The sequence below is a fragment of the Panthera pardus genome, unplaced genomic scaffold (genome assembly GCF_024362965.1).
Source record: "Panthera pardus isolate Hobbes unplaced genomic scaffold, ASM2436296v1 HiC_scaffold_21, whole genome shotgun sequence".
NCBI lineage: Eukaryota > Metazoa > Chordata > Mammalia > Carnivora > Felidae > Panthera > Panthera pardus.
The window spans coordinates 38,359,624-38,375,219 of NW_026526777.1; the positions used below are offsets into that span (position 1 = coordinate 38,359,624).

Sequence of the window (15,596 nt, forward strand, 5' to 3'; positions counted from 1 at the left end):
ATACATGGATGAATAACAGTTGCTTAGTATTTATTGAGCATGGTGCTATACACTGGCCACGTAGAATGCAAACACAAAGTAAAAAAGCTCATGGAACTTTCACTTTTGTGAGACCATAAACAAGAAAATTCACAAATGTAAACAAGTGCTATTAAAGAAATAAACAAGTATTATGATGGAGTACTGGGAAAAGGCTATTGTCATTAGGGTGGTTAGGAAAGATCTCTCTGAGGAGGTACCATTTAAAAGCGTAAGAAAAGAAAAGAAGATGCCACCTTTAGAAGCACCAAGAAAAAGCATGTGTGAAAGTGAGGCACTTTCAAAGAACTGAAAGGTGGACCATAGGTCTACAGCAAAAAGGAAAGTGGGGGCCAGATCACATAAGGGAATGTTAAGAAGTTTGAAATGTATTTTATATATGTACATATATGTACACATATTTGATTTAAAAATTTTTTTTTTATATTTTATTTTATTTTTGAGAGAGAGACAGAGTGTGAGCAAGGGAGGGCAGAGTGATGGAGACAGAATCTGAAGTAGGCTCCAGGTTCCAAGCTGTCCAGCCTGACGTGAGGCTTGAACCCATATGAACATTAAGATCATGACCTGAGCCAAAGTTGGACGCTTACCCAATTGAACCACCCAGGCACCCCCATATATTTTTTTAATTGGAAGATTTTAGAATTTTCAGCAGAGGAATGAAAGCTCTGTGTTTTTAAGAGTAGACTTCTGGTCAAGTTGTTCTTGGACATTCACAAAACTCCCCAGCTTTGTCCAAAATATCATGGGATAAATACAGAAAATTAAAAAGACATATCCCAAAGCATATACAAAACAAACATTTCTATGAACCAAAAGAAGTAGAAGAGAAAAAGCTGTAAGTCAGGCCAAAGTTGCAGACCCATCAGTAGGCAGACAGTAGGTAGGCAGTAGGTAACTAGGAATTTGCTTCCTGTAACATAAAAGGGGCCCAAAGTGCTCCAGAGGAGCAGGAAATGGGAAGAGTCAACTTTGCAGTATGAAACCACAGGTTGAGATACTGAGTTTTCCTACCCTGAAAAAGACCTGCCATTAACCACAGTCAGGAGCGGAGGCATACATTAGAAGTGATGGGAGGCAGATAATATTTCAAAGCCTGGGCCTGGACCAAGCTGCCTGCTGACTTAGTGACTAGATTCAGTATCTCCTAAAGTACACTGGAACAGGGGCCCCATGCTGCCAATGCAAGATCGGCTCTTGCCTGAGACTGTTCAGGAGCAGATGAAAGGCAACCACACAACTACCAGACAGGAAGGGGGGGGGGGGGGCGGGGAAGCAGTGACAATATGAAAATAAGCACATAAATAATCTTAATGAAAGAGTGTTTGCAAATCAAAATTCCAAAATACATGAAAAAATCACAACCATGAATGACAGCCAATATAACTAATTGGAAGGTGAGAAATTTACTGCAGAGGGCATAAAAATAGAGCAATCTGAAAACAATTTTAAAAGTTTAGGATCCTCTCATAGCTAAAGGAAATCATAATAGACATGACAGCAGAAAAATAAATTATCAAATAAAAATGAGAATAATACAAAAATAGAAGAAATGATAAAGAAGCAAAGTTCAAAGATTAGGTTAAAGATTTTCTAGAAGATAGGAGTCTTCTGATTAAAAATATACTTGGAACTGTGAGTGGAAGATGGGAGGAAAGAGGAAGCAAACAAAACAAAAAATCCCACCCCCCTCAAATATATATATTTAAATAAAATTATGTGTGTGTGTACAAAGAAATTATGAATAAAATAGAGTTGAACTATTACACTGTTGAGTGAAAAAAAAGTCATAGAATGTATTACATAATACTTACATAAAAAAAATAACTCGGGGGGCGCCTGGGTGGCTCAGTCGGTTGGGAGGCCGACTTCGGCTCAGGTCATGATCTCGCGGTCCGTGAGTTCGAGCCCCGCGTCGGGCTCTGTGCTGACAGCTCAGAGCCTGGAGCCTGTTTCAGATTCTGTGTCTCCCTCTCTCTGACCCTCCCCCGTTCATGCTCTGTCTCTCTCTGTCTCAAAAATAAATAAACGTTAAAAAAAAAAAATTTTTTTTTTTTAAATAAAAAAAAATAAAATAATTCAGGGTACCTGGGTGGCTCAGTCCGTTAAGCGTCCGACTTTGGCTCAGATCATGATCTCACGTTTGTGAGTTCGAGCCCCGTGTCCGGTTCTGTGCTGACAGCTCAGAGCCTGGAACCTGCTTTGGATTCTGTGTCTCCTTCTCTCTCTGCCCCTCCCCTACTTGTGCTCTGTCTCTGTCTCTCAAAAATAAATAAATGTAAAAAAAAATTAAAAATAAATAAATAATAACTCAAACCTCCCTGTGCCTGTCTGCCCATATACAAATACACTGATAAAGATCTAATGGGGGACCTGGATGGCTCAGTCGGTTAAGCATCTGACTCTTGATTTCAGCTCAGGTCATGGTCTCATGGTTATAAGATCAAGCCCCACATCCGGCTCTACACTGGGTGTGGAGCCTGCTTAAGATTCTCACTCTCCCTCTCCTTCTGCCCCTGCCCGGCTCACACACTTCACACAGGTATATACTTTCTCTCTCTCAAACCCCCCCCCCCAAAAACAAACAAAAAACAAATAAACTGATAAACATCTAAAATCAGACATATCAAATTGTTAAAGTAGTTGTTTATTTGAAGGTGTGTGGGATCAGGCAGACTTGGAAGGACTTTCATTTACTACTATATATACACTATTATTTTAAATTTCATATTAAACTTACTTTCACTAATTATAAAACTAATTAGCACAAAAACTAATTACAAAAATATAATTTAAAATACTAACAAAGATTTATGGCAGTTGAATTGGAAGACTTCCACCATATACTTAAAAGAGTAAATTGCACATAATTTGAATACACGAATCAATTTTCTGTAAAATATATAATGCCCCAAATGTCCAGTGCATATATACTCCTGTATGATTATATGAGTAGAGAAAAATGGATAAAAGAATTCGCACCAAGTTAACAGTGTATATCTGAGAGGAGGCCAAAAACAAAAAGTAAAAAATAGAATGCTATCCTTATTTTTTTTAAGTGTATGACATGATATATATACATGTATACATAATTTTATGTATGTATATACATATATACACACATATATATGTGTATATGTACATACACATATATATACATACATATATACCAAACACATATATGTGTATATATATACATACACATACATAATATTGTATATTTATTTCACAAATACTTCTTGAGCGTAAAATGTCAGATAATGATTGTAGAGAGCTAGCTAGGGATATAGTAGTAGACAAAACAAAGTCTTGGTTCACAGGGGGTTTATAAAACAGTGGGGGGAGAGATGAAGACAATAAAATAAATAGAAATTATAGTTAAGTGGTGAAAAAACAAAAGCAGGTTAAGGGGACAGAGTATGAGCAAGGGGGTCAGACGGGGATGTGACATAGGTTGTCAGGAAAGACCTCTCTGATGAAGTAACGCCTTGAACGGAGAGCTGACTGAGGTGAGTCAGGTAGGTGGTTTCAGATAGGAACCAGGGAACAGCCAGATAGGAACCAGTGCGAAAGACACAGGGCCAGTGTGTGGCACATCCTTGGGGAAACAGCAAGAATGCTAGTGTGGCTGCAGCACAATAAGGAAAGGTGGCAGTGAGAAGAGACCAAAGTCAGAGATGAAATCAGAGAATCAGCCATGGCCCAGGTCAGAGAGGATCTTATAGACCACGGAAGCAGGATGGGGAGTCACTACAGAGTGATAAGCAGGGGGTGACATGACCTGATTATGCTTTAAAAAGAATCCTTGGGATGCTGTGTGGAAAACTGGAATAAAAGGAAGGAAACCAGAGAGGAGACTATTGAAGTAATCCTGCTGAGAGAATATGGGTAAGAGAGGTAGTAATGGATTTGGTGGAAAGTGGCTGAATTTGTAATATGTTCTCAAGGTATGGGCAGAAAAATCTGCAGGTGGACTGAAGGTATGGGAGTCAAGCAATAATTATGTATGTTCATATAATGTGTTTCTTATCTTTTAACATTTTTAGAATGTGAATGTATTTTAAAATAATCAAGAAAAAGCAATAAAGTCATTTACAATGTTAAAAAAATAAGAAAAAATACACACCAAACAATACACTAGATAAATAAAAATAAACATCTAGACACATTGTGGTAAACTTGCAGAGCATTAAGAATACAGAGAAAATCTAAAAAGTCAGGAAAGAAAAAACAGACCATCTTTAAAAGAATGGCATTTAGAGTCTCAGGAGATTTCTCATCAACAATGAATGTCAGGCACCCAAATTGGAAAAGGAGAAATAAAACTATCACTATTTGCAGATGATATAATATTTTACATAGAAAATTCTAAAGAATCCACTAAAAAAATAATAGAATAAATGAGTTCCACAATGTTGCAATATACAAGATCAATAAATAAAAATCAATTCCGCTCTTTTATAAAAGCAATGAACAAAGTGAAAATAAAAATTTTTTAAACTCCAACTACATTAGCATCAAAAGGATAAAATACTTGGGAATAAATGCAACAAAAGAAGTGCTAAAAACTAGAAAACTTTGTTGAAAAAAATCAAAGAAGACCTAAATAAATGGAAAGACATTTTTTTGTTCGTGGATTGGAAAACTTAATATTAAGATAGCCTTACACCCAGATTAACCTACAATTTCAACACAATCCCTATGCCAACGCCAGCTGGCTTCTTTGCAGAAATTGACAAACTGATTCTAAAATTCATATGGAAATTGAAGGTACCCAGGAGAGGCAAACAATCTTGAAAAAGAACAAAGGAGAAAAAGAACAAAAGAATCAAAGTACTCTCTGATTTCAAAACTTAACTGCAAAACTTTATTAAAACTTTAATAATCAAACAGCCTAAGGATATAGAGATCAAGGAAACAGAATTGTAAATCCAGAAATAAACTTGCACATTACAGTTAACTGACTTCCAACAAAGTTGCCAATACCATTCAATTAGGTGAAAAAATAGCCTTTTCAACAAATGGTGCTGAAAACAGTTATACGTACATATACAAAAGAATGAAGTTGGACTCCCATCTCACACCATATACAAAAATTAACCCAAAATGGATCAAAGACTTAAATGTAAGAGATAAAACTATAAAACTCTTAGAAGAATGCACAAGTATAAATCTTCACGACCATATATTAGGCCATGGTTTCTGAGATATGACATCAAAAGTGTAAGCAACCAAAAGAAAGAAAATAAATTTGACTTACCAAAATTTAAAACTTTTGTACTGCAAATAATACCATCAAAAAAGTGAAAGACAACCCAAAGAATAGGAGAAAGTATTTGCAAATCATGTATATGATAATGGACTAGTTTCCAGAATATTAAAGAACAATTACAACTCAACAATAAAAAGATAAATAACACAATTTAAAAATGGTCAAAGGATTTAAATAGACATTTCTCCAATGGAGATTAAAAAAAAATGGCCAAAAAGCACATGAAAAGATGCTCATCATTAAAAATCATCAGAGAAATGTGTATCAAAATCATAGTGAGATATCACTTTCTACCTATTAGGAAGGTTATAAACAAAAAGACAAACATAAGAAGATTTGGTGAGGATGCAGAAAAAGTGGAACCCTCATATGCTCCTGGCAGAAATGTGAATGGTACAGCTGCCTTGGAAAATAGCTCAGCAGTTCCTTAAAAAGCTAAACAGAGTTATCGGCAACCCCATTCTTAGTTATATACACTCAAGACAGTATATATACACACAAAACTTGTACACAGATGTTCATAGCAGCATTATTCACAATAGCCAAAAACAAACAAACAAACAAAAAAACTAGAGACATGTCTCTATACTGGGGGTGCCTGGCTGGCTCAGTCAGTAGAGCATGCAACCCTTGATGCCATGAGTCAAGCCCCACATTGGGCATGGAGCTTATTAAAAAAAAAAAAAAAAAAAAAGAGTCTTGGGATGCCTGGGTGGCTCAGTCAGTTAAGTGTCTGACTCTTGACCTTGGCTTAGGTCGTGATCTCATGGTTTGTGAGTTCAAGCCCTGCGCCAAGCTTAGTGCAGAACCTGCTTGTGATTCTCTCCCTTTCTCTCTCCCCACCCCACCTCCTCTCTCTCAAAATAAATAAACTTTTTAAAAAATCCCTACACTGATGAATGTATAAATAAAAATTATATACATGAAAGGGAATATTATTTGACAATAAAAAGAAATGAAGTAGTGATACATGCTACAACATGGATGGACTTTGAAAACACTATATTAATGGAAAGAAGCCATTCTTAAAGGACTACATATTGCATGATTCCATTTATATGAAATGTCCAAAACAGTCAAATCTATAGAGACAAGAAGAGATTGGTGACTACCTAGGGCCAGGGGAAAGAGATGAGAGATGGAGAGAATGGCTAGGGATTTCTTTCTGAAGTGATAAAAATGTTTAAAAATTGATTTTGGTGGGAATGCAAGCTGGTACAGTCACTCTGGAAAACAGTATGGAGGTTCCTCAAAAAACTAAAAATAGAACTACGCTATGACCCAGCAATTGCACTACTAGGCATTTATCCAAGGGATACAGATGTGCTGTTTTGAAGGGATACATGCACCCCAATGTTTACAGCAGCACTATCAAAAATAGGCAAAGTATGAAAAGAGCCCAAATGTCCATCGATGGATGAATGGATAAAGAAGATGTGGTATATATATACAATGGAGTATTACTCAGCAACCAAAGAATGAAATCTTGCCATTTGCAACTAAGTGGATGAAACTGCAGGGTATCATGCTAAGTGAAATTAGTCAGAGAAAAACAAAAATCATATGACTTCACTCACATGAGGACTTTCAGAGACAAAACAGATGAACATAAGGGAAGGGAAACAAAAATAATATAAAAACAGGGAGGGGGACAAAACAGAAGAGACTCATAAATATGGAGAACAAACTGAGGGTTACTGGAGGGGTTGTGGGAGGGGGGGTGGGCTAAATGGGTTAAGGGGCTTCAAGGAATCTACTCCTGAAATCATTGTCACACTATATGCTAACTAATTTGGTTGTAAATTTAAAAAAATTTAAAATAAAATTTAAAAAAAATTGATTTTGGTGATGGTTGTATAATTTTTTTTTAATGTTTTTATTTATTTTTGAGACAGAGAGAGACAGAGCATGAGCAGGGGAGGGGCAGAGAGAGAGGGAGACACAGAATCTGAAGCAGGCTCCAGGCTCTGAGCTGTCAGCACAGAGCCCGACGCAGGGCTCGAACTCATGGACTGAGATCATGACCTGAGCTGAAGTCGGACACTTCACTGACTGAGCCACCCAGGCACCCCGGTTGTATAACTCTTAAAGCCATCGAGCTGTACACTTTAAATGTAAATTGAGGGGTACCTGGTTGCCTCAGTCCATCAAGCATGAGACTTGATTTTGGGGCTGCTAAGTTTGAGCCCCACACTGGGTGTAGAGCTTACTTAAAAATAAAATAATGGGTGTAAGTGATGAATCACTAAACTCTATACATGAAACTAATAATATACTGTATGTTAACTAACTGGAACTTAAATAAAAACTTGAAGAAAAAAATAAAATCTTTTTTAAAAATTAAATAAATAAATAAATAAATAAATGTGTAAATGTGTAATATATAAATTATATCTCAATAAAGCCATCCAAAACATGAGTGCCAAAGATAAGGATGTAATATATTCCCTATGGTAAATGAAAGTAAGTACAATACAATTCAAGAGCTAGGATGAAGTAAAAACTAAGAGAGTCAGGATGTGTGGGTGGCTCAGTTGGTTAAGGGTCCAACATCGGCTCAGCCCCGCATTGGGTTCACTACTGTCAGCACAGAGCCTGCTTTGGATCCTCTGTTCCCCTCTGCCCCTTCTCTGCATGTGCACGCTCTCCCTCTCTCTGAAAAATAAACATTAAAAAAAACCCACAAAACTAAGAGAGTCTACCACCCTCAGACTTTTACTTAAATACCTAAAGAAGCACATCAGCAAGGATAGTGAACCTAGAAGGAAGGTCATGAAATTCAAGAAATAGTAATCACAGAATTTGGAAAATTTTGTTGATAAATTTAATCCTTGAGTGCAGAAAAGTAGTAATGAGTAAACTGTTTTTTAATAGAAGAAAAACTAACATTCTAGACACAAAGAAAAACATTGAGGAAGAGGTGTGCTTTTTCAGTGGGTAAAGTGTAATAAGGTCCTTGTCTTGTACAGAAGGGGACTTGAAATAACGAAGAACTCCACACTATGTTAGATAATTTTAGAATTCTAGTGTGCTAAAATTTTATAGGTAACACTAAAAGAAAAGAAACACAGCATATAGCTTCCAAACCAGAAAAAAAAAGAATAAAGAAAATTCTACCAACATGATAGAAGGCAAAAGAGAGAGAGAGAGAGAGAGAGAGAGAGAGAGAAAGAAAGTAGTCAAAGAAAACACCTATATTTGCAAACTAAAAAGTACTCAGAGCTAGACATGTCAAGACTTGGAAATATGGCTAAAGCAGGACTTAGCAGCCTTCAATGTATTTATTGAAAAATAACTCTCAAACAAAGTGTTCAACTCAAGAAGCTATAAATTACAGAGAAAACTCAAGAAAGCAGGAAGACCATACTAAAGATAAGATCAGAATTCAAGGAACCAGAAAACTTAAAAAAAAAAAAAAAAAAAAAAAAAGACAGACTAAAAGGTGACTTTTGAAAAGACTGTAAAAACAAACAAAACCTAAAGCAAGATATTACGAAAAAAGAGAAAGCATAATCAATGTTAAGAAAGAAAATAATCATACGCAGAGGAGATTTTTCAAATAGAAGCAGCTAGTATATACAATTTCACACCAACAGACTAAGCACATGGATGAAACAAATACTACCAAAATATTTTCCAAACAAGTATTACCAAAATCAATTCAAGAAAAAAAAAACTGAAGAAATAAATAATCATTAAGTATATTAATGGTTAGAATACCTAGCCAATGGCTAAGTCAAATAGCACCCAACCACCCACTAGGCTCACAGTTTTATAGATGAATCTTATCAACTTTTCAAAGAGCAAATAACCTCTATGTTTACAAACTGTTTTATGAGGGCAGTGTAACCTTGATGACAACATTAGAAAAGGATAGCATGTTTTGTTTTTAAGTTAATTTACTTATTTTTGAGAGAGAGAGAGGATGTGAGGGCATGGCTGGGAGAGGGTCAGAGAGATAGAAAGTGAGAGAGAGAGTATCCCAAGCGGACTCCACGCTGCAGAACCCAGAACCCAACTCAGGGCTCGAACTCACCAACCGTGAGATCATAACCTGAATCAAAATCCAGAGCCAGATGCTTAATGGACTGAGCCACCCAGGTGCCCCAGAATAGCATGTTTTAAACAGCACATGTTCATTTTGTGTGGGTGACTACAGATGCAAATATACTAGAGGTAAATATATTAAACAAAGTGTAAGTATAAAGTATATGCAAACTTAATTCCACAGTGTATGAAAGAAAAAATATATTACTAAATGGGGTTTTCCCTATAAATGCAAAGATAACCAACAGAAAAATCTGTCAATGTTTATTTACCATATTAACAGAGTTAGAGACAAAAAGCATACGCTCTAAGGGCACAAGGGAACTTTATGAGTGGCAGAAAATGTTCTAGATCTGAATTGTGGTAATAGTTACATAGTTGTATATATTTGTCACAACTCAAACTGTATGCATAAAATTGACGTACTTTATTATATGTAAATTATCCTGCAATAAAGTTAGTTAACAAATATATGATCTCAGTTGGGGCAAAAAAGTATTCAATAAAATTATACACTGATTCATAATTTTAAAATATTATGACCACTATCACTGCTACTAGTCACCATTATACTGGAGATTCTAATCAATGTAATAAGACAAAAAAAGATGTGCAGGAAAAAGACAAAACTCATCATTACTTGCAAATGGTACGATTATCTACATTTTAAAAAATCTAATTAGAACTAGATAAACCATTAGAACTAATAAGAGTTCAACAATAAAAATCAATGGTGTTCTTAAACATTAGCAATATTCAATTATAATATGTAATCCCAAAATGTTACCAGTTATCAACTCTTGATTTCAGTTCAGGTCATGATCTCACGGTTCGTGAGTTTGAGCCCCATGTTGGGTTCTGTGAACTGAGCATGGAGTCTGCTTGGGATTCTCTCTCTCTCCCTCTCTCTCTCTCTCTCTCTCTGCCTCTCCCCTGCTTGCACACACACTCTCTCTCTAAAAAAAAAAAAAAAAAGGGTCCAGAAAAGAACCCCAAATATATGGAAACTTAGCATATTAGAGTGTGACATTACAAAGCAGTGGAGAAAAGATGGGGTGGGGGGAACTATTATTCAATAAATGATGCTGGGACAACTGGCTATCAGAATTAAATTCCTTCCTAAAAAAAAAAATTCAGATGGATACAAGACCTAAACTTGATAAGCGAAACAATAAATATCAAAGGACCTTTATGTCACTTGGGTAGAGGATTTCTTAAAGACACTCAAAGAACAAATTATAAGGGGAAAAACCTGGTAAATCTGATTACATTAAAATTTACATATAAGGTCATTATAAATAAAGTTGAAAGACAAGCCAAAAATTGAGAGCAAGTATTTACAGTGTTTATAACCAAACAATCCAGAATATGTGTACATGTGTATGGATATGTGTCTGTATGTATGACTCTTAGAAGTGAATAAGAAAAGCTCAAACAACTCAACAGAAAAATGGGCAAAGAATATAAATAGAGGCAACTCACAGAAGAAACTGTAGGAAACATAAGAAAGTATACTCAACCTTTACTATTGAATGCCTATCAAATTGGCAAAAAAAAATTTTAAATATGTGTATATGTGTATATATGTATATATCAGATATACAAATATACATATACATATAATATATATACATATACATATATATATATATACACACACATATAGAAGGCTTTACAGTAACAATTATTAGCAAAATATGGGCAAGAATATGTACAATGTCAAGAGGGGAAAAGTTACAGAATATGATCAGTATGATATAATTTATATAAAAATTTAAAAACAAATGCCACATATTATTTATGGTTACACATCCATAAAGTAAAAGCATAAAAATACAGATAGGAAAGAGCCACTCAGCATGAAGATAGTGATTACTTCTAAAGTAAGAGGAAGGCAGGATAGGATGATGAGGGAGTAAAGAGAACATTTCAACTATATCCATAGCTTTTAGTTTCTAAAAAGGTCTGAAACAAATTTGGCAAAAATGTGAACAGCCCTTAAATATGGGTGGTAGCAACAAAGATGTTCGTTATGTTATATTCCATATTTTCTATATGTTTGAAATATTTCAAGAATTTTTAAAAAATCAACTCTTCCCAGGGTATTTGGGTGGCTCAGTCAGTTAAGGGTCCGACTGTCAAGTTTGGCTCAGGTCATATCTCTTAGTTTGTGAGTTTGAGCCCTGCATCAGGCTCTGTACTGACAGTACAGAGTCTGCTTGGGATTTTCCCCTTCTCTCCCTTTCTCTGCCCTTCCCCTACTCACATTCTCTCTCTCAAAATAAATAAACTTTAAAAAAAAAAGTCAGCTTTCAAATAAATTTAGTATCATTTAATACTCTAACAAAAAGAAAAAAACTTTCAAGAAGTTCCCATAAAAGTTTTCCCATGAAGCTTATTCAGACTTTTAGGTTCTATACAAATTTATGCTTTCTATTTTCCTGCTAAGCCATTTTAATTAATTTTGCATGATTTTACCAGTTTGATGTATTATAAGCTACACAGTATCATAAGGTATGCCACTATAAATGATGGGATTTATAATAAGGTTATTATTATATCGTATTTCTTTACAAACTTGTACTTATGTATTTTAGTTCTATATTATAGAACTCCTCATCTCTTGTGATTGGTAATACAACCTCAATAAGTAGGCAGAACAATGCTATAATATAGGCAGAACAATGCTATAATATTTAGTGACAGAGCTGGGATTAACACCTAAAGCATCAGGCTCCAAATGCAGAACTCACCATAAAGAAACTGAGGTTAAAGAAATCAAGGGACTTGCCCCAAAATATACAGTTAATAAAACTGTAAGTTAATTCTGCTATGCTTAAAGAACTTATGCTATTCTAAGTTTATAAACATTATGAAAATGTAGAATGACAAAATCTCAAAATTTATCCAAAACACAGATTCTAATTATTCCTCTGCTTAATTCTGAAGTCAGAATCATATGATACAGAGGATATTTTCCACTATTACTACATAACTGGAATGGTAGGAATAAAATCACATAGACCTTCAAAAGATCATTTAAGTAAATTTGTTTTCCCTCTTAAGATAAAAGGTTGGAAATTTCTTCAGAGGAAAATTAACTATATCTAAAAAGTAATACTTGGGGGGCTCAGTCAGTAGAACATGTGACTCCTGATCTTGGGGTCTAAGTTTGAGCCCCATGTTAAGCACAGAGTTTACATTAAAAAAAAAAAAAGTAATACTTGGGTAATTATGATACCACAAGTATCAATTACTATTTTTATGTTGTTCAAAACAAGCATATGTCAACCACTGCATTTTGGCAACTTCCCCTTTTTAGTGAGCATGACAATTAAGCATTAGGTCCCAGGTTAATTTTTATTTGTCAAACACAGTGAATGCTGTGATTTTAACAAACTTCAGAGTATCTTTACACTTGTACATCCCCTTCTTGGTTTATCTCATTGGCTTTAGGAGGTTTAGGAGCGGTAGGGGACATGTTAGAAAGTAGTGCACAATTTGACAAAGATTAACTACTCAAAGCCGTAAGTATAAATAGCCCATACAAATAAATCAAGGTCTTAACTGTTTTTCTAATAGTTCAGAAATGGTACTTCTGAGTGCCAAAGGAAAATACCAAAAGGTCTCTTAGGAAAATCTTTTCAAATTTTTAAATGTAAGAATAGAGCATTTAAAAAAATATATAGATCCACATGTTTAGCAATGCAAATTCTATTGCTAAATTTACATAAATTTGTATCAATTTTATTTCTCTGTGTTTTAAAGGATGCATCTAAATGGAAACAGAGTTGAGTTCAAAGGTATATCAAGTATGCATATCTCTTAAGTTCAACATTAGATTTTTATTGGATTTTATTTTGTAAATGATGAGAAACCAATGATGGTTATCACCGTGGGAAGTGACACTACGAAACTCTAATAGTATAACTTTAGCTGTAATTCAAAGAATGGATAGTACAGTAGCAGCTAGAAATGGGAGGGTATTACAATAGAAGTTAGAGATTGAAAAGGTTTTATAATAGTCTAGGTCAAGGGAGAGCTTTATACAAATTCAGACACAAATTCAGATACTCCTGGAGATCCTGAGTCAGTATGTTTGGAGCAAGTTTTCATAATCTTAGGTGAAGAGCTAAACACAAATGACTGGTAGTGAGAGCATCAAAGGGAAGATACCCTTCACGCTGACACCTTTAAAAGAGTATCAGGGACTCATAAAAATTACAAGCGATGCTTCACTTGTACCACAAATGAACACTGACTCACCTGGATCAGGGTCATATTTTAGGTCCAATGGATGTACAACAGGGTGGTACTGCTTCTAAACACAATATAAATTAAACAGATTTAATCGTTTAATCCTTCATATAAACATTTCCTTCAGCTAATGTAAGCACATATACTATTAGTCAGTAGAATCCTTCTTTTTTTTGGAGGCGGGGAGAGATGCTGAAATGTGCTGGAGAGGCGAAAAGTTCAAAGTGAGTCTGAATTACAAACTAAGTCTTTTACAGTAGTGCCACCTACTGCGTACACTAAGAAATAGCACCATTAAAAACGCTGAAGAAAAGCGAACAAGCAAATTAAAGGCACAGAGACTGGATTTTGAATTTAAAGGACAAGGTAGTCTCCAAATTACGTACAGACTGTTTTTCAAAAGTTCCTTTTAAGGCGTCTGGGACTCAGAGCTCCTACGTCCACAGCAACTCTGTTTCACGCTACCATGTCAGCACACTAAAGCCTACACACCTTTTGATACGCTGGGACTGCTAAGAGCGGAAGTACAGAAACAGGACCCACCTGCTGGCTTCGGCAGCACATATACTAAAACTGGAACAGTACAGAAAACTAGCACGGCCCTTGCACAAGGATGACACGGAACAGGATCCACAATTCAGCAAAAAGAAAAAGGAAAATGTTCCGCCTTACTCCTGTCCAAAGCCAGCAGGAGACAAAAATGTTTTCTAAAAGAGCTGTCTTTAGTATCCTTACCCCATCCATCCATTTTTCATCAGTTTTTAAACTTCCATTTCACCCAGGCCTGCTAACTTTCTCTCTTTTATGCAATACTGATTACTAGGTTTCTTTCCAGGAAAGAAGAGGGTAGTAGTAGGGAGGGAGAAAGTAAATACATTTTGAATGTTTTCCCTAGGAAACACTAAAAAGCAGTGGGGGGGAATGGAGTAGGGTATTTCTTTGAGAACTGTTATGGCAGAAAATAAATGAAAAATTCTGCTTATATTTTTTCTCATGGAATAATGACTAAAAGTTTTAGGTAAAGTAACCATCTTTACTGTCTAAAACAATTCCTGACAAAAAAAGCAACAAGAAGATTTATACGTGAAAGTATGCTAATTTCAAAAATTAATGACAAACAGTATAACATAATCTAAAGCAACACGTATTTCTCACTCCAGAGGCAATGGCATGCCCAGCAAACCTACCCTCGTCCCATCATGACTTTTGGAGCAAAACAAATTACACACAATTCATAAAGCAAATTTCGGTGTTATGAACAGGTACTCAACCTTCATCATCAGTTTAACTAAAGGGTCTTCCAAAATATATAAACATACACAAATAATATGCAAACACAAATGACACACAGAAAGAAAAGGCTTAAAAGATAAATTTATTTTGCCTTCTTGGTCTCAGAATTGTAAAGTCATTGTCAGTCTTTCATCTTCAAATTCTATTTTAAAACCAGCTGTGTTTAAAATCTAGTATGACTTAGAATAGGAAAAAATCTTGCAAGAGACAAACAGTAGTAATTGAGGAAGAAAAGGCAAAGAAAACAAAATGTCATTTATGCCACATAGATCTTATACTTTAATTTTTTTATTATAGTAAAATAGACATGACACAAAATTTACTCTCTCAAAGATAAATCATCTTACCAGAATTTCTTGTTTTGCTTTTATGGTTTTGATGACACATTCAAGGATCTTTCTGGGATACTGCTTACGTTTTGTGGCTATATCTACTATGATTTCATCAAACTGATCTTCAAGTACTTTGATATCAGAATCTATTTCAAGAGAAAAAATATTAAAAATTTTCTTAAAATACATTGGTTATAGTCTATATAGTAATGTAATACAGATAAGCTAAATTTAGAAAACAAAAAATAATTAAGAAAAACAAATATGGTAAGTTAATGTATGCCCCCACTTTGGTGATTAATTCATTTACTCATTGAAAAATCAATTACTGAGCACCTATGGGAAGCTAGGCCTAA

General features: G+C 35.0%; 1 protein-coding gene and 1 pseudogene across 1 annotated transcript in view; one reads left to right on the top strand and one right to left on the bottom strand.

Annotated features, from left to right (window-relative positions):
• Positions 1 to 15,596, bottom strand: part of NSL1 (NSL1 component of MIS12 kinetochore complex) — a 35,076-nt gene that overhangs the window by 11,939 nt on the left and 7,541 nt on the right. The window contains exons 3-4 of the mRNA XM_019428766.2: positions 15,256 to 15,386; positions 13,625 to 13,679 (exon numbers count right to left, since the gene is read on the bottom strand). Of these exons, the coding sequence (XP_019284311.1) occupies positions 13,625 to 13,679; positions 15,256 to 15,386 (186 nt within the window). The remainder of the gene's footprint in view (positions 1 to 13,624; positions 13,680 to 15,255; positions 15,387 to 15,596) is intronic.
• Positions 14,160 to 14,255, top strand: LOC128778919 (U6 spliceosomal RNA; annotated as a pseudogene).